The sequence below is a fragment of the Tenrec ecaudatus genome, chromosome 7 (assembly GCF_050624435.1).
Source record: "Tenrec ecaudatus isolate mTenEca1 chromosome 7, mTenEca1.hap1, whole genome shotgun sequence".
Lineage (NCBI taxonomy): Eukaryota > Metazoa > Chordata > Mammalia > Afrosoricida > Tenrecidae > Tenrec > Tenrec ecaudatus.
The window spans coordinates 40,531,052-40,552,951 of record NC_134536.1 but is presented as its reverse complement, the minus strand read 5'-3'; the positions used below and the strand labels follow the sequence as shown (position 1 = coordinate 40,552,951).

Sequence of the window (21,900 nt, the reverse complement as noted above, 5' to 3'; positions counted from 1 at the left end):
GCTGCCTTTCCCCAGGAACAGTTCCAAGGCCTGAGCCCAGAGCCCATTCAAGAATTTCATCTCTTCGGAAGTGTTTCAAACATTCACTTGATCTTGCAGCATTTGCAAATGCACCTGCTAAGCAACAAGTCTGATAGCCACGGGGCCAATGCGTTCCTCCTCGTCTTCACCAGGAATCCCATACGGCTGTTTTCATAGTTCAGATTTAGAGATGTGACTAGCACATTAAAAAAAAAAAAGCCAGACAGTTCAGTTGCTACAATGGGTTTAACTTTCCCTGCCCAAGCTGTCCCTTCTCTCCAGACCAACTTCCCGGTCACTTTTCCTGCCCTTGGTGCATAGGGAGGCTTTTGTTTTGTTCAATGCCAGGGCTTACCTGGAGGTGTCTTCGTCCCCTGCCTTGGCATGGCTCACCCCCACGGCCTGATCCTTGCCGCTGGGGTGGTAGGCAGTCAGCACAACCCCCTGCGAATTGGAGAGCCAGCTCATGGTGAGAGAAGGGGCATAATGTCTGCGATACTGACAGGAGAAAGAAAGACAAGTTCCTGTCTTGCCTGGCAACTCCGCTCATTAGCATCTGCCAGCTCCTCCTCCGCGGCCAGCGATTCACACGGAGAGGGCGGGGTCTCTCCCGGTGAAGGGCTGCGGGGCTCTCCAATTAGAAGCTGTGACTCCCAGCATTGTTGAAACCCGGGGATCCCAGCGTCAGTCCGGGAGGCGGGGACTCGTGGCTCCCCACGTCCCTGGTAATTCCGATCTGATTACCCTACCAAACTGTAGACTCGGATCCTTAATGTAAGTGCAAGCTGTCTCGGTTAGGAGACAATAAGCTGCTTCCAAAGCCTCCACTTACATTCTACCTCCCGCCCCCACCTTTCAGTTTCCATCTGATAATTTCTGCTAATTCCTGCAATTTGAGTAAGGCATTTATTAACCCCTTCACGCCCGGCGTTAAAACAAGTGTAGCAAAAACCAAGGAAATTACAGAGAGAACAACGGGGCAGCTGCCCAGAGAAGGTTTACTGCTTCTTGTATGCTGTTAAAATTGTTCTCATAAAAACTACCTTGTACTCTGGAATGTCGTCTTCAGAGAAAAGCCCATGAAAAATGAACCCTCAGTATTCCAAAGACCCAGCCACTAAGAGGCTGTTAGATGTTATTGCGGAAAATCACAATAGTTCCTATGATTTGTTGAGCGCCTTCTTACACCATGGTAGGCACTCTTCCAAGAGCTTTTAAATAGTATCTCACCCAAATCACTTCTCCCTCTCCCCTCTGAGATAGGCACCAGCATCATTTGCATTTTACAGATGATTAAGAAAGTGCAGTGGAGAGACCAGCTAAGTCACTTGTCTGAGAGCAAGGTGGATCCTTGGTGGCTGTGGGGGATACGGACAAGACTGCTGAACAGGGTCAGCAGTTCGAACCCACCAGCTGCGCTGAGGGTGAAAGCTATTTGTTGCGGAAACAAACTCAGAAACCTCGTAGAGAGTTATGATGAACCTAAATTGACTTCAAGCGGACTTGGATTTTGGCTTGGTAAATTCCAGAAGCTGGTTTTGAACAGAAGTTTAAATTACATTCTGTTTAACCACCATGCCATTGCTATTTGCAGATCTGGGAACAAACTGGAAAACTATAAAAACTACCCTACATTTTTATCCTCCCTCTACTAATAATTTTACTCTCTTCCAAATTCTCAATTTGTTGTTGTTATTGTTAAGTGTTCCCTTTACAATGCAGTGATCTATCTACAATGCTGCATGAACAGGCCTTCAGTGTATAAGTGTGCTCTTTATTTTTCAGTATTTTAAAAGATGAGAAGAATACTTAAATACTCCTGAAGATCCTAAAAGAATCTGAAGAACCTAAAATTTATTTTTAAAATTTTCCACTTTCATTTGCACATCCAGTTCTCTCAGTTGTAATAGCCTTTCTCTTATATCTATTGTCTTCCTTGTCCACCTATATATATAGGGCTTTATACAGGGCTTTCTCTTCCCATTGCCCCAGCACTGGCGGGGCACTAAGATAACGTGTTAGCGTCACTATTAAAATCGCCTTATATTGGAATATATAGATATTGGTACATAGGCATATTGGACTACTATTCCATGCAATGATGAATCTTCAAAACACGTGGAAGAACTTGGAGGATATTACGCTGAGTAAAACTCATCAGTCACAAAATGGAAAATATTGTATGAAACCATTCTTATAAAAAGCACAGAACAAGCCTTCACATCAACATGAATACTCTTTGATAGTTATGAAAGATGAGAGGCAGGGGAATTCCTGGGCGAGAGGTAAACAAGATCAAGGTTGGTACAGAGGAGGCCAGTGTGTGATGAGCTTGGTAGGTGGGAGGCAGGGATGACACTGGGGCGTTCTCAAAGGCTAAAAGCAACCAAGCCAAAGTGATTATTCACAATCTGGCAAGAGTGAGGTTTTCAAGTAGATACTTGAATAGTTACACAGACTAGTGGGTCCAACACTAAACTCACTACTGCCGCCAAGGGTCCTTGACAATGGATGGACTGAAAGAAAATGTGATGAGTTGAAATAAAGTCTCAAGGAGGGTGAAGAGGAGCTGAGACCAAGGGCTCAATAGAAAGTAAATGTCTAGAAAATAAGGATGACAACATATATACAAATGTGCTTGATACAATTTATGTATGGATTGTTATAAGACCTGTAAGCACCCCCATTAAAAAGGATCTTTTAATAATTTTTTTAAAGATGTGAAAACACACACACAAATGAAGTGTTGGATGTAAAACTAATGATCTGATCTGCAAACATTTACTTAATAAACAATACGAAGTTTAACCACCACCACCACCGCTGCCACCACCACCACCACCACCACAGCAAGCAAAGCCATAACCTTTTTAGCACATCTGTTTGTCCCCTTCAAATTACCCTCCATATTATTCGTACACTCAAGTGTGTCCTTATAATGCCCCTTTATGCTTAAAAACCTTCACTGGGTCCACTGAAGGCACCCTGGTGGCATTGTGGATGACAGGTTAGGCTGTCACTCAGAAGGTCAGCAGCCCCAAACCACCAGCTGCCCCATGGGAGAAGAGGAGGCATTCCACTGCTATTAAGAGTCATTGTCTTGGAAACCCACAAGGGCAGTGTTATCCCGCTGTACAGGGTCACTATGAGTTGGATTCCACTCAACGGCACTGAGCTTGGTTTGGTTGCTTTGGGATCCATTGCAATTCAAGCAGCTCCAAACCCATATATGAAACTTTTCTAATCTTAGCTGTCAGATACCATGACCTCAGAGGGCACTGCCTTCCCCCGCCTTCAGTTCTAAACATCATGCATTCCACATTGTGGGCCTTCAATGAGAGTTGAATGAGTGAATAACTGAGTGAATATGCATCACTAAAGAATTTAGTAAAATTTGTCATTGATATAGGTAACATGAGTCGAGTAGATTTCATGACATGTTCATACACAATAATATAGGAAGGGAGAGACAACAGGTAAATACAATGGAATATCTGAGTTATTAATTTTTAATAATTTTACATGGAAAAAAGATAGAAGGATCCCATATGCATTCACTTTTTTAAAAAAATAGGTGACTACTTTGAAATGCAATGGAAAGGAGGAGGGCAAGTAAAAAATATTGCTACTGGGGGCTCCAGTTCACACTTCCATGAATTCATTCCAAACAAACATGTTGACATGTGTTCCTGGGATTAGTGGATGGCTGCAAACTAGTTCTCTCATAAGACAACTGCCTTAGTATTATAAGCGAGCCTTAAAATAAAAGCCCAATCTAAACTGGCTTTTTGAGGAGATCTGTGGAGAGAAGCTCAGAAGAGTGTGGTCCTTGTCTTCTGGGACTCTCAAAGGGAAATCTTGATAAAGTTTCTCAAAGGACATAGGTTACTCATGGCAGTGCTACTAGGGAGTTTTTTGAGAAAAACTGAAAACTGCAATGGTGAGGAAAAGACCAGAAAGTTGTGCCCAGCCCCCCACCTCCACCCCCATCACAGCCAGGCATCTGCTCACTCTTCAAGGGTAGTGCAATGTTTGACTTAGTGTTTCCTATTTTATCTCTAGGTTCTTTTGTCCATTGCAATGGCTACATAGGACTCACAGACAAAATTGAAGATTAAAGGTTTGTCAAGGAAGTTAACTAGTTGTAATGCTAGTGAGGAATGTTCAGGGTTGGGTTGTATATTAAGACATTCGACAAAGTTCTGTCAAATCTGCTAATAAACACCCAAGGGACATACCACTTTGTTGTAAGCCTCAACCACAAAGCATTCAGCTTAAGGTAGGTCAGCAAGCCCAGCTTCCCCAATTAAGTGTCCAGAGGCACTCAACTCCAACAAGCCTCAGCCAGAAAGCACTCGGCTCCACTCCTGTAGTTCAGCAAGCCCAGTTCGCCAATTAAGTGCCCAGAGACATCCCACTCTGCTAGCCAGCTTCCTGCACAAAAGCACTCAGCTTTTCTTGTTCTGTGTGTTGGGAAGTCCATCTCTCTGTTCCGTGCTCTGGCTTCTTGTTCTGTAACTGTTCTGATGTTATAGCTGTCATCTGGATCCAGGAGGATCTGCACTCTATTCCTGGCTCTGGCTGGTAAGGAGATCGCTCCTCCTGTTCTCAGAGGGCTCATTTTGTACACAGCAGGATGGCACTCTCCAGGGAATCCTGTTCACAATGACTCACAGGTGAATCCTGTCAGTATCTTCCCCCCCCCCCCCCCAGCTTCTTGCCAGACCCCTGCAGGGAAAGTGTCTGGTGGGAGTCAGAGACTTTGGCTGGAAGAGCCACATGAAAGAAGTCACTGTCCCTGCAGGTAGCAAGGGTTGTCCTAAGCGAATTTCATTGTAAAACTTTATCCTGTCCATCCTATGGGCCTCATCGTGCCTCTTCAAACTTCTTTTTGTTCCCCAAACTCTAAGAATATTTAAAACAAGCATGATTTGTATCTCACAAGAATGCTAAAACTGCTATTGCATTGACCAGCTGTCTGTTGAAGAGTATCATCTTCAGGAAAGGGTTAGAGACATAGAGCATTGTTTTTTGGAAGAATACAGACCCAGATGTCAAGAAACAATAGGTTAAAAAAAGAAGAAGAAAATGACAATTGGTGTACATTTTGATAGTTTGGTTTAATACATTTTCTATGGTGTTCTTTCCTCTCTTACAGGACTCATTACCTTCCCAATGGAAGCCTGCACTTTCTATCTTTTGAAAAGTCTTCTTTCGCCTTGTTTTTCCTCTCCAACCCAATCCTCGTTTTCCCATACTTCCCTCAACTTCTTTTCACCGTTCCCCTTTATTTCTCTCATATTTTTCCCTCTACTGGGTCTTCCATCTGTCAGGGCCACCCACCCTTAATAGCAGCTAGAGGCTTGCCAACTCTTAGGACCCACATCATGAAAAAGAGGCCATCAGCCCAGCATTAACCAACACGATGATTAAGTTATATCTCTGTCTAATTACTCCCTTTACTTACTTAGTAACAAAGCATGTAATACATAGACTGACATGTAAATATTTTACCGTTCAAATTAACATTTGGGTTCAAAATAACCATGCTTTTTAATATTGAAGAGACAGAGGCTACAATCTGATACAAATTGATTTCATAGATTTCCAGTACATATCATTTGACCTCTAACCGTTGAGCTTCGAAGCACAGAGAAATTCTCTGGGCTCCTTCACCTCACTTCCCAATAATCTCCGTCTGTCTGTATTGGTCTGAGGGAGTTGCCTGTCATGGACAGACAGCAGGTAAGGCTCTGCAGCAGGACACACAGCCTCAAATGTGAATAAATGGATTTCAGAAATGTCCTGGGGCCCTAGGGAACCAAACCTTCCTACCTATCTTTCCTTTTGAAAAGCTGTTTTACTCCACATTCAAGCCTTACCAAGAACTCTTATGGCTCCCGCCCTTATACCACATCACCCTTTCACCTCAAGATAGACTTTATGAAAACACACAATTTTACTCCTTTCTGTGATCTTTTCGTAAACAAACATTGAGAACTGAATGCCCTCAAAACTGTTAATATCCCAGGCTCCTGACTGCTTGCCAAACACTTTCCTGTTGCGAGGCATCTTAAGAAGTAATTAATAACATCAAGTCAGTTTAAACATTTATTTCATCCATCCCCCTTTAACAGCGTGTACTAGATGGCACCGAAAGGGAAAAGAGAGCAGTAATTTATGCACCTAAATAGCCGTTTTAAAATAGGAGGTGGGAGATAGTACTGAGGCCCCACAATTTGACAACCACATTTAAAATAAATAGGCAGAAAATTCCCAGTTGTACGAAGGAGTTTATTAGAAATGTGACATTATACTGAGCACAGTAGCTGGGTGTCAACATTGCAATGGACTAAATGTACTTTTTGAAATCCTTCTTAAATGATTTATTGTGCTTTAAAAGGATAATGTTTCTCTTCAAATACATTCTCTAAGAAGAAGGAAAGGCTGCTTAGTGACACAGTCTTATGAAACTAACCTTTCAATTTGCAAAGTTAAGCCAACTTTACAATAACAAGAACGTGGATACATTAATCATCAACCGTGAAGTTAAAGTTTTACATAGGCTGATAACGCCTTTATAAAGTAGCACTGACTAATGAAAAGGAAGTGTCCTGCCATTCCTTACCTTTGTTTACCATGCCATTGTAGCAACATGTCTCATGAGCTTGCAAGCTACCCATATTGTGTGGGTGATGCCTGAGAATTGTTCTGTGTGTAGAATCTGAATCTACTTTCTTGGAAATACCATTATTGTTACTAGCTCTGTCCTCCAGAGCAACAAGGAATAAGCCTTTTCCCCTTCTCCAGATAATGGTATAAATGTTTCTGTATTGTTCTCAAAGCTATTTTGCACGTGCTTGGGAAAATTTGGAACTACAATTGCTAATTTAGACTTCTTGGCAAAGATCTGTAAAAGGCCCTTTTTCCAGTTGAAGAGGTTATTACCTTTAAACACTAATAGCTAACCTTGGAATGCTCCTTCTGCCAGATATAACACAAAGAGCCTCATCGAATCATGGCAACCCCGCGATGGTCATTAGAATTATACCCACTTTACAGACAAGGATATGAGGGCGCTCAGGGGGCAGAACCAGGACATGCAAACCCAGGCTTGTGTGCCCAGCCAGCCAGAGCTCTTAAACATGATAAAAGTTACGGTGTCTTGCTACTGACTTCATTGCTTTTATGAAAAGAAATATATGAATAATTCACGAGGTAAAATTATCTAGCATCTCTGAAGTGCTTCATCCAATGGAATATTGATGTAAATGCAATGGTATGGCGATTAACATTCACACAGGCACAAATATATCAGTTTCTCTTCTGGCACTTTGAAACTTCTTTTTTATGTCAAATTACAGGGGTCGTGTAGTACAGTGCTACTGTACAACACTACACAGTACAGCGGTGCGAGGGAATCACAATGCCATCATGCCTAATAACTGACAGAAATGAAACTAAGACTATGGACATCCTCTTCAAAATATGGTGTTGTTGAGAATACAGTAAAGCATAAGCAAGTTCCAATGTCTACACATCTAATTCAGTGACATTTTTTATACTTTCTGAGCTGCGCAACTATTCTCCCCTCCTTTTCTGGGGCGTTCCATCCCTATTAACATAAACCTTCTGCCCCTGTGAGGTTCTTATCTAATCCTCTGAGTTGCTGTTGTCAATTTGATCTCATATATGAAGGGTCTTCAAGACAGTTAGATAAAAATGGGTTTGAACAGTAAGGAACTTTTTGAAATCCCCTGTAGACAGACCTTTAAAGAGCCCAGTGGTCAAGGTGGACATTCTTTACCAGGTAAGCTAAACTATTTCTTGGTTTGAAGAAGACTTTGGGGGTATTTTTAGTTCAAGGTTTAAAAATGATCTCAGAATAATAGCTTCAGGAGTTTATGCAGCCTCCATGGCTCTAGCAAGTCTGGAGTTCAAGAGCACTAATATTGTATTCTACTCTCTCCCCTTTGATCAGGATTCTTCAAAAGATCTGTGATCAAAATGTTCAGTAAGAGTAGATAGGCACTATTCAATTCTTCTGGTCTCATGGCAAAGGTGATCAATTTTCAAGGAGCTAATTAGCCACATAGTCTATTTCCTCTTCCTGTTCCTGTGTCTTACATGGGTAGCTAGCTACAAGTTTTGCTACAAGATGCAAGGCTTACCTAAAACGACAACGGACAAATAACTTATCTACAACTCCAAGAAAAGGCAAATGTAACGTGACCAGCATTAATGAATGGTTATCAAAGATAATAAGGGCAATTTTTTTATTATAGATCTAGAAAAATGAAGGACTTTTTGTAATATTTTACAGTAATCTAGAGTAGCTATCCCAAGTATTTTGACCAAGGTCCCATTCTTGTGATCAACCACACAGATGATGTTAACGAAAAAAATTTTATTTTGTGTGCTCTTTGGGAAATTTCTATGATCAATAATGTCTTTTAAAATGGTGAAACAATTTTTTTTTTCTGGGGGAAAAATAATCTTGGTGTTCTATTTACAAATGAAGCACCTAAAATGATTGGCAGCATATCTGGTTTTACTTTTCCAGAGAAAAATAGATGTACATGTCGTCTTGGATCACTGTGGTCTCTAAGTATATACACTGGTGGAAAAATAAACATTCAAGCTGTCGAGATAATCAGAGTTTGAACCTTAATTCCTTATGTTTCCAAATGGAGTGTCAAAAAGAAACAGAATTGATATACTATAGACAACAAGACAATGTTCTATATTCTACTTTGGTGAGTAGTAATGGGTCTTAAAACTCATGAATGGCTATCTAAGGTGCCACTATGGGGTTTTCCACTCCAAAGGCAAAAAAAAAAAGATGAAATTAAAGATGGAAACAACTAGTCCAAAAGGCTAATGAACTATGCAAATATCAGTCTCCATAATCCAGACAACTCTGTGATGCTGGGCTAATACTGCCAACTGTTCTGCAAGGGATCACATTAGAGGTCCAACATAGAGTATGGCAAAAATGTAGACAATTTTTTTTTTTTAATCACATAGGCTTACTAGTCAGATAAAGGTGGGGAGAACCCCGGAGACTACCTATGACTCTTAGTTACCCTTCAAGCTTGGAAATGAACCCACTTCCATGGCTCAATTTTGAGACAAACAATAGACCGCTGAGTAAGGGGAACAATAACACTAGGGAGGTACACACACATTAGAATAAATCAAAAAGGCAGCACTTACTCAAGAATGGCTCAGAAGGGTTAGGAAAGAAGACAACAGGAAATACAGGGAGCAAGTGGGACAAGTGATAATAAATTGTGGGGACTACAATCAACAATTTGAAGCAAAATGTTATGAATTGTTGCATGTAAAGCTTCGCAAAATTCACATTTTTTAAAACAACAGGAAAACATTTGCTTCTTCTCTATGACATAGACATTAGTTAGTTTTCCTAACAACATGTTAATAGTTTTTGGAGAAGTCTTAAATTTATTTTAAAAAGCCCACTCAGGATAATTTCAAAGAGCCGTTTGATGGAAATTTCAGTTGTTTAATGGTAACTATGTATGGTCCATTAAATGAGTAAATATATTATTTTTTGAAATGTAAAAAAGGTAGTAAAATTACACAAGCAACCACCTTATCAATGGAGGTTGAAGACAGAAGATTCATTGCACTTTTGGATTCCAAAATTGGATGCTTGCAAAGAGGGACAACTTCTTGGTTCCTCTGTAAGATAATGTCTCCAGGGCTTCTTTCGAGCGTGTTTCTTCTCATCTGAATGGTAGAGTAAGAATTTAAGGCTTCTGGATTGATTTCAACTCAGACACTTGGATGAGTCCATCTTTCTTGACATAGGTTGCATTCATCATGGCAAGCTATATGAACTCTAATTTCCTCTGTTATGACCCACTCAAACTTTTGAATAATTAAAGTTATAGCTGTCAAAATAACTATCAAAATAGCTATCAAAATACAACAAAGTGATATATAAAAGAAAATATGTACAATCATTTGTGAAAAAGCCTTACTTAAAGTATATTTGGAAATAATTTAATTTATTCTTGTTTGATGTTTTGATGGTTTTGCCTCCCTTGTTTTTTTTCTTTCTTAGAATATATATTAATCTTCTCAAATGAGTAAGGTGATATTTTATTTAAAATTTGATAAATATTTTAATATGTTTAAAACTAACATATACCTTAAAATCAATGACTATTTTATCTGGTTGCAATACATTTTACTTCTCAAAATATATTTATTTGATTGCCTATCCTATAATTAATGACAATCTAGAATTGAAGAACTACAGTGTTCAATTTCTGCACCATTTTGGTATAATTTACTTATCTCCTTTGGTACAATAGTCTTGCTTCATTGGTTGTAATTTATTTATTTCACTGGAAATATATTTTTCCTTACAAAAGCAAATTTCCAATAAAATAAGAATATTATATCAAAACTCTAACTATAACTTTATACTTTTTGTTTGTTTTAAAAACAAAGTCCATCGGCATTACTATATCCACAGAGAGAGTCCCCAGAAAAAATAGGGAACCACTGTCATCTCTGACTTTGCTGTAAAGGGTTTCAACCAAATGTCCCATATCCCACATTAATTGTGAAAGACTTCATGACATAATACCTTGTTCTCAAATTGCCTGAACACCTGAAATATGCTCAGAATATATGGAGAATTTTTTGCCCAATAATTGGCTAGCCAATCTGCTACAAAGGTTCAAAGAGTACAGTCATAATGGTGAGAACTCTGGCTTGCTGAAGTTTTAAAACATAAAAACTCTAAATGATAGATTTGAAGCAATCCAAAGATTATATAGTCTAATCTACTTCCTCCCTCTCCCCCTCCCTTTCCCAAAATAGCTGCTAAGAAAAGGAAGGGCAGACAATGCAGGACCAGACTGGTGACTACGAGTCAGAGCGTAAGATATGAGTAAAACTCCCCATTTGGCACCCACATATTTTTTTTACAGTAAAAATTGCTGAAGATCAGTGGCTGACTCAGCACACAGTCCCTAGCTTCTTTAAATCTACTTTTAGTATCAATGTTAAGTTACTATGAAGAATTTCTAAATAATGTCTTCAAAACTTCTTGTCCCTACCACTCAATTAAATAAGTAACAACAACACAATCCCTACAAGTTATCTATAATACAATCAGTGAAATAATTTAAATTCCACTATATGCCCTGGGCACAACATATATTATTTTCCCTCGCCTTGTTCTCTCTGTAACTATTTTTTCTGTATTTTTCTCTGAAAGTATATATTCTCTACATAATAATGTAAATACATGTTTAATGCCAGCCATGTCATATTCCCGCAAGTAAGAACTAAAAACTAACAACAACACCCCACTGCTGCCCAATGAATTCAGACTCATTACAACACTACAGAACAGAGGAGAACAGCACGGTTCCCATAGGTTTCCAAGTCTACATCGTTACAGAAGCACATTGATACATCTTCCTCCTTAAAAGTAGGCGGTGAGTTTGAACCACCGACCTTTCAGCTAGTAGCAGAGTACTTCATCACAGTGCCAGTAACAATAAACTCCTTACATAACAATAAAAATAATAAAATTCCATCCAGTCACCATCTTTCCAAGTACTAGTCACAAAATATTATATACATTCATCAAACACACACAATGTTTTCAGGTTCTATATTGATCCTTCCTCTAAAACAGAAGTCGTTTCCTAACTTTTCTAGGTGAGTGTAACCAAAATTTTTTTCTATAAAGCATGCACTGTGGCCTTCTGGAAAATTTATATCACCATGCATTAGCAAGGCAATAGAGACACATATTTTGGTCAAAAAAGATCAAGTAATATAGCATTCTCCTTATAATAAGCTTGCTACTCTATAAATCACTAGATTATTCCTCATTGATCAATGATCTTGTTATCTGACATTCTGCACAGAAAACAGTAGTAAAAATCGACTATCAAACAAATGTGCACAGCAGCAACTGCTGTCTGGCAGTATCAGATGCCAAGGTGCAAGGCCGTAGAGCACGTTGGCTGTAATGGGTAAGGCTAGATCTGAACCACGATTCCCAGAGAGTTGACAATTATAGCATGATGGCATTTAACCATTATGTAACGATGCAGTCATCCACCACTCTTTGACCTACTGTAATCACCCTTTATTTTCACATAGTGCTGAGTTTCCCATAATGATGAAATCTTTGGAACTTAAGCAAGTGAGGCATGGGGGTACTTGTCATGCCTTGCAAATATCATCCGACCAAAGCTGTGGTGAACAAATGGACATGCAACTTAGAGACAATTACACCAGTGAAATGTGCAGAGAGAACCTTCATGATTTGACTTCCTTCCAGAGAGTGTGCCTTTTTGAGTGTTCCATGGTAGATTATAAACATTCACATTTTGCAGAATGATATAAATGAAATCAGTAGAAAATGTTGCAAGCAAAGACTTTTTCAAAAGTATTAATTCTGAGCAAAACACCCACCAAGTTGATTGAAAAGAAGAGAAGGGTTCCTGTCTGTCCAAAAGCAGATAGCAGGCATCAGCAATGGCCTGCTCAGTCAACTGGGAGGGCAACGAAAACTTGCCTCTTAAAGAAAAAACAAAAAAAAGCAAACAAACAAACCTAAACCTCCCCTAGCAGCCTACTGTTCCGTTCTCAAGCGTACTTTTGACACTATATTTTAGCTTCTGACTCATGTCAAACAAATATGTGGGAGAAATAAAGAAGAGCCAGATATACCCTAACGCTCAGCAATGGATACTCAATCAGGATGAACAAATACGTACCTAGTTATAATATCAAGAATTGTATTTAAAATGCAAAGAAAGGGCAAGTATAACCGAAATGATAATGGGAACATCTCAAAATAGGTAAACAATCCTTAGGAAATACCTATTGAGAATGTGGGGAAGAAGTTCTAATTAAAATGCAGGCCAACCCTGGGAGAAATTGAGACCCATTCCTTAATACATCTTTAAGTCAAATCTGTAAGAAATTGGAACAGGTGCCCACGGTTCTTCTTTAGCCCAGTGATGCTGGCAAGTAAGTGTTGGGCTGCAATCCACGAGATATGCAGTTCTAAACCACCGATCGCTCCTTGAGAGAAAGAAGAGGCTAGCTGCCCTGATAAAAAGGTATGGCCTTGGAACCCCTATGAGTTGGGGTTGACTACATGGTGGTGGTTTAGTGCAAAGAAAGGCTCAAAACCTTTTAAATAATTTATAAGCAGCAGATCAAAAGCAAGTGATGGAGAGTGTAATCAAGAATTTGTTGGGAGGAGTTGGTTCAATTGTTTCAAAATGAAGGTGAATTAATATAAAAACCCAAACTTCACTCATTGCCGGCTAGTCGTTTCTGATTCATAGCTAACCCTATAGAAGAATGTAATCTATATCCCATCACTAGAAATGAAAGTTACTGTGCAATAGAGTAACATAATCTGATCCATGTAAAGAACAATCCCGATGGTGGTAATTGTGTAAACAGCACAGATTGGGAGAAAACAGAAAAGAGCTGGAGAAGAAAGATCAGTTAGGCGGTCACTGTAACGGGCCTATCTGTGGCTTCAGGTGGTTTAGGGTAAAATGATTACAGCAAATCTCTCTTCTTCTTCTCCCCAATACAGCAAGACCAGTAGAAAGAGACCTGGTGGCTATTTTTAACAAGAAAGAGAAAAAAGGGCGAGTTGAAAGTTGCCCCACGACTGCCTGCCTAGATGACTAGAGATGACCAGCATACGGCTAGAAACAGAGCTGTTTTGAAGTCAGGACTTGACATGTTCACACAGTGGGAAGGCCTTGGACAGTAGGGAGTTATGATGAACCTGGTGACAGATGGTAGGGGAGGAAATCTGTCCCAAACTCACTTACGAACTTGAAATCTTAGACCAATAGCCAGTCCTCGCCCAAGAAACCGAGCTGTTCAAAGGGTTATCCTCTGCACCTGCCTTTGAGGCACCGGATGCATTTCCCCTTTTTGCCAAGGATGTTTACTTTCCACACTGAACATACAACTTGGGCCCCTTATAATGCAAAACTACTTCTGTTGATAAATGTTTTGAATTAAAGATAAACAGCTAAAGGAAGAGGGACAAGGAAAAATCAGAAAAGTAAATTTACTGCATACTTAAGTTCAAGGCAGATACTAGACCCCATAAAATAGCTTATCTGTTAATTTCCCTTTTTTAAATATATTGGGACACAGAAGCTTTTCGATGCACAAGAAAACGGCATGACATCATACAGCTGGCTCTTGAAAAGTTTGGGAGAGGGCCAGGCTCACACAGAAAGCTACCTGCCAGTGACTGACACCCATATCCTCTTCGTAGAGGAGGCTGGCTGCTCCTGTCAACATTCAGTCTAGGGACCCTTCGGGTCAGTTCTACTGTACCCCTTCCAGTGGAATTAACCCCATGACAGGAGGTCTTGGAGTCTCCTCTTCTCCGTTGGTTTGATGCGATTTTATCACTGAAATAAGTCTCTTTCCTTTGTATTTGATCTATTCACAAAATAATTAAGCCTGTGATCACTAGGTGGGAGAAGACGAGGCTTTCTCCAGTATGAGAAAACCCCAGGGGCAGTTTGGCTCTGTTTTATAGAGTCACCAGGAGTCCGAATCGACTCGATGGCAATAGTTTTTGTTGTGGTGGTTGTTTGTTTGCGAAACAGAAAAAAAAGAAAGAAATGCTAAGGTTAAAACATAAATCTTGTAATTGATTTGCAACACCTAGCCCGAAGTAATACGAAAGCAGTCTCTGTGGCATAGCCATCAATCCACCCCATATATTTAAACCTGAAGGTGCAAATTCCAATTTCTATCACTGTATCTTGGTGTGGAACTGATAACAAGCTTTGGGTTTTATGCCTTGCCTGAGGTTTCAGTATCAGTTTTTAATTTACAATCCTTTCTTGTTGTTTTTGTTCTATTCAAGCAAAAGAATAGTGTGATTTGATTTATAGACCATGGCATTGTATTTTTTTAAACATTTTTTTTATATAATCAAGAAGTGATTTTCTCTGAACAATGAGACAAGGACAACATCTGCTCTCAAAATGCTAGGCCAGGTGATATAATATCCTCTTCCCTCTTCCTCTTCCTGTACCTTAAATAGAGGCCATCCTTGTTTACAGGGTGAGGGCAAAAGGTAAAATCCTTTCCAAAAAGGATGTGGTGTATGCAACTGTTATTAAACTATTGTCTAAAACCATGACACTGGGGACCTAGGGAGATTTAGCAACAAAAGAGTGGCTTTCTAGGCTCTTACAATGTCAATAGCTACCTGTGAGAAGGCTAATGGGAACACTGAGGGATGCTGGGAAATCAAATGCACCAGGGGAGTCTCCCCCTTAACTCACTGCATGCCACTAAACCTGTTTCTGAACCTGTAAAATCGAAACTGCATGTTCCTCCATAACAGAGCTGTTCGGAGGAACCAGAGAGCCCCTGAACCGAGGCCACTGCATGCTTCCTGAGAGCAGAATACTAACAAGAATGCTTCATTTCCATCTTACCCACAAGGTTGTGGCGGCGCAAAGATTATCACGCGGGAAAGTGCTTCTCCCAGATTCAAAAGGAAAAGAAAAAAATGAAAGACTCAGGTTTCACATTTGATTGCACTGTGTGTTTTCCTCATTATTCTATCCTAAGTACAAAGCACCAGATCGGCGACTCCAGTGTGCTCTGGCTTGTGATGGTTTATGAAATCTAAGAAACCTATTCTTTGCCACACCTGCCTTTCATTTTCTTAGAACCGCTGGGACGGAAAGCAATACTGTTGGTAAAACTATGAACACCAGCCATAAATCGTGCTCCAATTTCACAGATGCTGAGATGTGAACTATACAAATGTATTTCTTAGAAGGAAAGAATTGAAAGAATTTCTTAGAATGTAGAATCAATGAATATTCTAGAATACAAGACATAGGCAGACTGGCCAAAAAGAACTAATTATTTGTTCGTACTAAGAGGGTTTTTTTTTTCTTCAAATTTTACATGTTTACTACATGATGCTGATCACTTATTTCATTCAATCAATAATATATACTTTTTAAAAACTGCTATGTGCTTAGCATGATCTTGGCCTTCTAAAACAATAGGCATGTTACCAAGAAACAGCAGTCAAGTGCTGTGGGACTACAGCCTGTAGCTGCGAGAGAGGGCTCCGAGCACGGCACAGTCAGTTCTGCCAGGACTTGTTCTGTGCACACCGCACAGCGTTGAAGGTGAAACCTGGATGTCAGAAGAAACCAGGCATTTCTGCTTTTGCAGACAGCTGGATGAATGATCATGAGATGTAAGATCAAACTACTGAGTAAATTAAATAATATCCTATAAAATAAAAAAGAAGAAAGAGAGCTAGATTAAATCTTCAGTCTTTTCTTGATGAACACAACGCTTGTGTCAGTGGCAGGTGGTTATTTCTCCTCTCATTCATACACAAATAGCAGACACCAGTGCAATGTGAGCTCCCTACTCCTGCCAGTTAACAATGAGTCAGCTCTAACTCACGGCAGGAGGATAACTTCCGGATGAAGGAAGGAAACATGGCCGGTACTGTGCCATGTTCATGATCACTGACGTGGCTGAGTCCTTTATTGTGGCCAGTGTCAACTCATCTTAGGAGGGTTTCCTGGGCCTCAATGGGCCTTCTACAGGATCGGCCCAGAGGTTCTTTCCTAGCACTTGTTTTTCCCAGTGCCACCACCACATCTCACTACTCTGTGTCTAAGGAGAAGTCTCATTTTATTTCTTCTAATATGAATTCCGTTGGACACAGGTCACAAGGGGTCAGAAAGACTAATTCAAGCTCATTTTCTTTCGAGGCTTGTTTATCACTTTTCATCTTGCAGGGGTTCACTGACTTTGGGAAAAGCAACATTTCCAAAGGGACAGTTTATCTGAAATTGGCCTTGGGCCTGGATTCCACCAGACTTTGTGACCACCTGAAACCTCTGACATTCCCTGGCGTGGTCTGAGGCCACTGGAAGATTCTGGAACTGCCCTCAGCTCACCCAAACTTCTGCATTTCTGCTGAAGCAGCCCTGCAGGGAAGGTTCCCACGTTCTCTCAGAGTGGGCAAACATCGACCCGAGGTCCCCCAGTGCCTTGACAATGGCACCGTTTGCTCTGTTTCAGCTGTGTGATTTCCACCACCCGAGAACTTGCAACCCGAGAGACTTCAGTTAGAAGTGCCTCCTTCCATTTCTGGACACAGAGTCACTCACTTGTCCCATACGTGATACAGTAAAGTAAGTAACAAAAGAACAAGAAAGGCCTTAAGCTACTTTTTTGATTGTTGAGGACTTTCTCTGAAATATTCATTTGCTGGATGGAAATGGCCCTAAAACAACAAATAAATCTATGGTATAAATGGCATCAGTCCATTTGCTTCTTCAATGAGGATGCATCCCTTGAACACTCATTTTTCTATTCTCTGAGCACATACTTCTAGTGTGAAACCTACTAGCGCTATAGACAAAATGAACGAATAAGATGAAACACAATCAGTTAGTGGAACCCATGTCTTAGGCCTCCCAGCTGAAAATCAATGCCCATGAATGCTAGGTTTGGTGCCAGGAGTTGGTTGTGACTCCTGGTGGTGACATCCTGAGCAGAGCCGCGCTCCCCCGGGTTCTCAGGGACTGAGCTCTGGGAAGTGGGGTTCCGGCTCTTCTCCAGCCCAAACTGCACCATTTGGTCAGCAACTGAGCGTATGAGCAAGTTGCAGCAGCCAGGGGCCCCGTATGCAGGCTCTAACATCTTAAAAATGTGAAAGCTTCCATTTCTCACTGAGAAGAACCAGAGATGAGCCGAATGTCTCCCTTGGACACCACCTAGAAAGGTTCAATAACTAAAGAATAAAACATGGCTTGATTATGTGATGATTTCACCTAGAACCAGTCTCTCTGGAATACAGCTGGCTCTTTTTATTCTACCACTCACCAGGTAAAGAGGAAATGACGTAATCTTTGTTCCTACAAACAGATACACCACACACACACCACACACACACCACATACACCACACACCACACACACAGACGCACACACACCATACACACACACCACACACACACGCACACACACCACACACACACACACCACACACACCACACACACACACACCACACACACACACCACACACACACACAACACACACACACCACACACACACACATAACACACACACACACAAACACACACCGCACACCACACACACACACACCACACACCACACACACACCATATACACCACACACACCACACACACCACACACCACACACACACACCATACACACACACACACCACACACACGCACACACACCACACACACCACACACACACGCACACACACCACACACACACACCACATACACCACACACCATACACACACACCACACACACCACACACCACACACACCACACACACACACCACACACACACCACACACACACACACACCACACACACACCACACACACACCACACACCACAACACACCACACACCACACACACACCACACACACACACACCACACACCACACACACACAAACACACACACCACATACACACAAACACACACACACCACACACCACACACACACACCATACACACCACACACCACACACACACACACCACACACACCACACACACACAAACACACACCACACACCACACACACACACCACACACACACAAACACACACCACACACCACACACACACACACGCACACACACTATAAATTCCTTGGTTGTGGTTAGGGTCTTATCACCCCTGAACTCTAAGTATGAACTCTAGTACACTATCATTCATTAGTATTTGTTGACAAAACATGCTCAGAGAAAATCAGCTGATCTAGCCAGAGATGCATGTAAAAGCCCGCAAAACCCGCTTCCCCACAGACAAAGGTGTAAGCACAGCGCAGTAGAGAAATGCAGTGAATTTGGAGCCCTGTCGGAATAGTTTTGGAGGCTGCTAAGATAAATGCTGGACATCTGTGGTAAGAATAAGCTATTGTATTGAATCCGTCATTGTTAATATAAGTCTGTACCACCCGTGATAGTAATGTCACTTATGTATTCTGAAATAGAAAGGGAAAATTATTTTCACTCTATTCTTTACCTGCCCTCCACTGAAGAAACCAGGATTACTATCACAATACAATTGACCGATTTGTCAATAAACTCAACCTGTGTTTATCTTGCTGAGCTCCAGAATATGTGATAAAAATGCAACAAGAGAACACAAAGTCCATACTAGTCTACAGCATAGCATTACACCACCACGGGCATCACTAATCAGCAACTACAATTAAGCCTAATTATAAATTACAAGTATCGAATTTTAGAAGACCTTTGCTTTACAGATCTTAGGCATTAGAGATGTTATTCATTCAGCTACTTGAAATTATACAGGGCTGGAAATAGTCTTCAAGTTATTTATATGCTCTTGCCTAATGCTTCTGGCCTAGAAACAGTCCCGTAATCAGCATCTTCTCCTTGGTTTCTAGGGGTCAGAGTTAGGGAGCAACCCACTTGGTATGAGTTGAGCATCTCTGTGAAGGCACCTATAAACTAGCCATCCGAATCATGCTTCTCATTCTTTAAGCCTCCCCTGAGATTCTGGTATGATTTTTCATATAAATAATACAGGGAAATGTGGAAACAGAAATTTGCTTAACAAAGATCTAAGTGAGGAAAACAACCTCATTTGGACAAAGAAGTTTCAGAACAAAGAAACAAGGTTGCTTGAGGACTAGACACAAGTGTATGGTCATGGGCATCACTCCTCCTTCCCAGCTTTGAATAACCATCACCTAACTTTCTTAAAGGAGCCCTGGTAGCATAATGGTTATGGGTTGGGCTGCAAACCTCTTGGTCAGTAGTTCAAAACCACCAGCAGCTCTGCAGGAGAAAAATGAGACTGCATACCCTTGTAGAGTGTGACAGCTTCATAAACCCACATGGGCAGTTCATACCCTGTCCTACAGGGTCACCAGGAGTCAAAATTGACTTGATGGCAGTGAGTTTGGTTTTGTTGACTTTTCTAAAGAAAACTGTGAAGATGGTTGCAGGACTGAGTGGTGTTTCGTTCTGTTGTCCTCTTACCTGGTGTTCCTGGCTTAGAAAGTCATGCAACTAGAACATTCTCCTTATTTCGTAGGATATCACTATGAGTCAGAATCAACTAAATGCCCTCTAGTAACCACACCACTTTTTGTTGGGTTGTGAACATTACCAGATTTAACTGAGAAGACCAAATTGTTATTTTTGCCAGGTAAATCTATTGGAATGAAAGGGGGCGGGGGAGATGGAGAAGCCAGTGACCATTGGAACATGATAGCCCAATAACCAATAACATCCTAGTGAGTTTTCTGATTTGTAAAAGGAAGGCTTACAATACACATGATGGCTTCATTCAGCACCAGCACAAGGAGTCTACAAGCTGTCAGTTCATCAGTTTCACTGTTGGCTTCTTGGAGATGGCCAGCATTTTGCACATGGGTGTTACGGGTTTAACTGCATACCCTCCACAAAAGGACATATTGAAGTGATAATCCCCCAGTGTCTGTGAAGGTGACATTATTTGAAAATAGGATCTTTGCAGAAGGATTTAGTTACATTAACACGAAGTGCGAGAGAAAATTACCCGGCATGTTCTAATTCAGCGGTTCTCAACCTGTGGGTCTAGACCCCTTTGGGAGTCAAACGACCCTTTTACAAGGGCTTCCCAATTCATAACAATAGCAAAATTACAGTTATGAAGTAGCAACAAAATAATTTTATGGTTGGGGGTCACCACCACATGAGGAACTGTATGAAAGGGTGGCAGCATTAGGAAGGTTGAGAACCACTGCTCTAATCAAATATGATGGACTGGTGTCCTTATAAAGAGTTAAGGAAGACAGTGCCAGATGGACACATGGAGGAGAAGACCATGGGAAAGCAGGGGCAGAAACTGGAGTTCTGCATCCATAAGCCAAGACTTGTCTGGTACCTACAGAAGCTGGGATCAAGGAAGGCATCCTCCTCCTTTCTCCTTTAGAAAGATCATGGCATTACCAATATCTTGGATTCAGACTTCTGGCCTCTATAACTGTCAGCAAATAAATTGTTATATTTTGTGCTTTAAGCCACTCAGTTTATAGTAGTTGTTATAGAAGACCATAAAACTAATACAATAGTGATAAAGATGTGGCGATGGCATTCACAGAATGATTCAAGGTCCAATATCCCCAAATCCCTGACCTCTAGAGACAATGGATGGTGCTGAGTGGCAAGTTAACAGGGGAAAAAAAGATCATTTGCACCTTTAGCTGCCTTCTCCTTGAAAGGCCTTTTCAAAGGGACTGAGCAAAGAGACTAACAAGTGAGCATCAGCAGTTATTTTCTATGGAACATAGACTAAAAGCCATTTTTCCCAGTCAAAGGACATAAAACCTATTGAGTACAAATTGGCTTGGTGTTCCTGTGGAGAACAATGTGGTCTGCCAGAGACTTGCTCTGGACAAGCCAGCTAGTCTGGAGGGTTTATCTTTGTCAGTTGACCCTTATCTCAAAGGAGATCGGCAGGATGTAGCATATGACACTGGGCCAATCCTGACACCTTTCATAAATGCAGTCGCCACCTTGCCTGCCACGCCCACTACTCTGGCCACTGTCTGCCACAGCTGTGTTCTGTAGCATCCACCTCCATCTCGAGTGGGTTAAAGCAAAGGGTACAAAGAGGTCTGCAGCTATAGGAGAGGTGGTTTCCCAAACCAATGTTGACTTTATTTAGCTCGGTAATGTTGTGCAAGTTAGGTTTTGTGTGCCTCGATTTTCCTCATCAAACAATGAAAAGGTTAGGTAGATGATATGACCTCTTGATTCCTTCCTCTTT

At 41.0% G+C, this 21,900-nt stretch overlaps 1 protein-coding gene across 2 annotated transcripts in view; it reads right to left on the bottom strand.

The window, feature by feature from the left end:
- The window catches only part of ARHGAP18 (Rho GTPase activating protein 18), a 228,662-nt gene that overhangs the window by 139,284 nt on the left and 67,478 nt on the right, over positions 1-21,900 (bottom strand). The window contains exon 1 of one of the 2 annotated variants that reach the window (XM_075554568.1): positions 377-582. The exons of the other annotated variant lie outside the window; for it this stretch is intronic. Coding sequence (XP_075410683.1) covers positions 377-489 — 113 coding nt within the window. The 5' untranslated portion in view covers positions 490-582. Of the gene's footprint in view, positions 1-376; positions 583-21,900 lie in introns of those variants that run through there. 2 annotated transcript variants of the gene reach the window in all.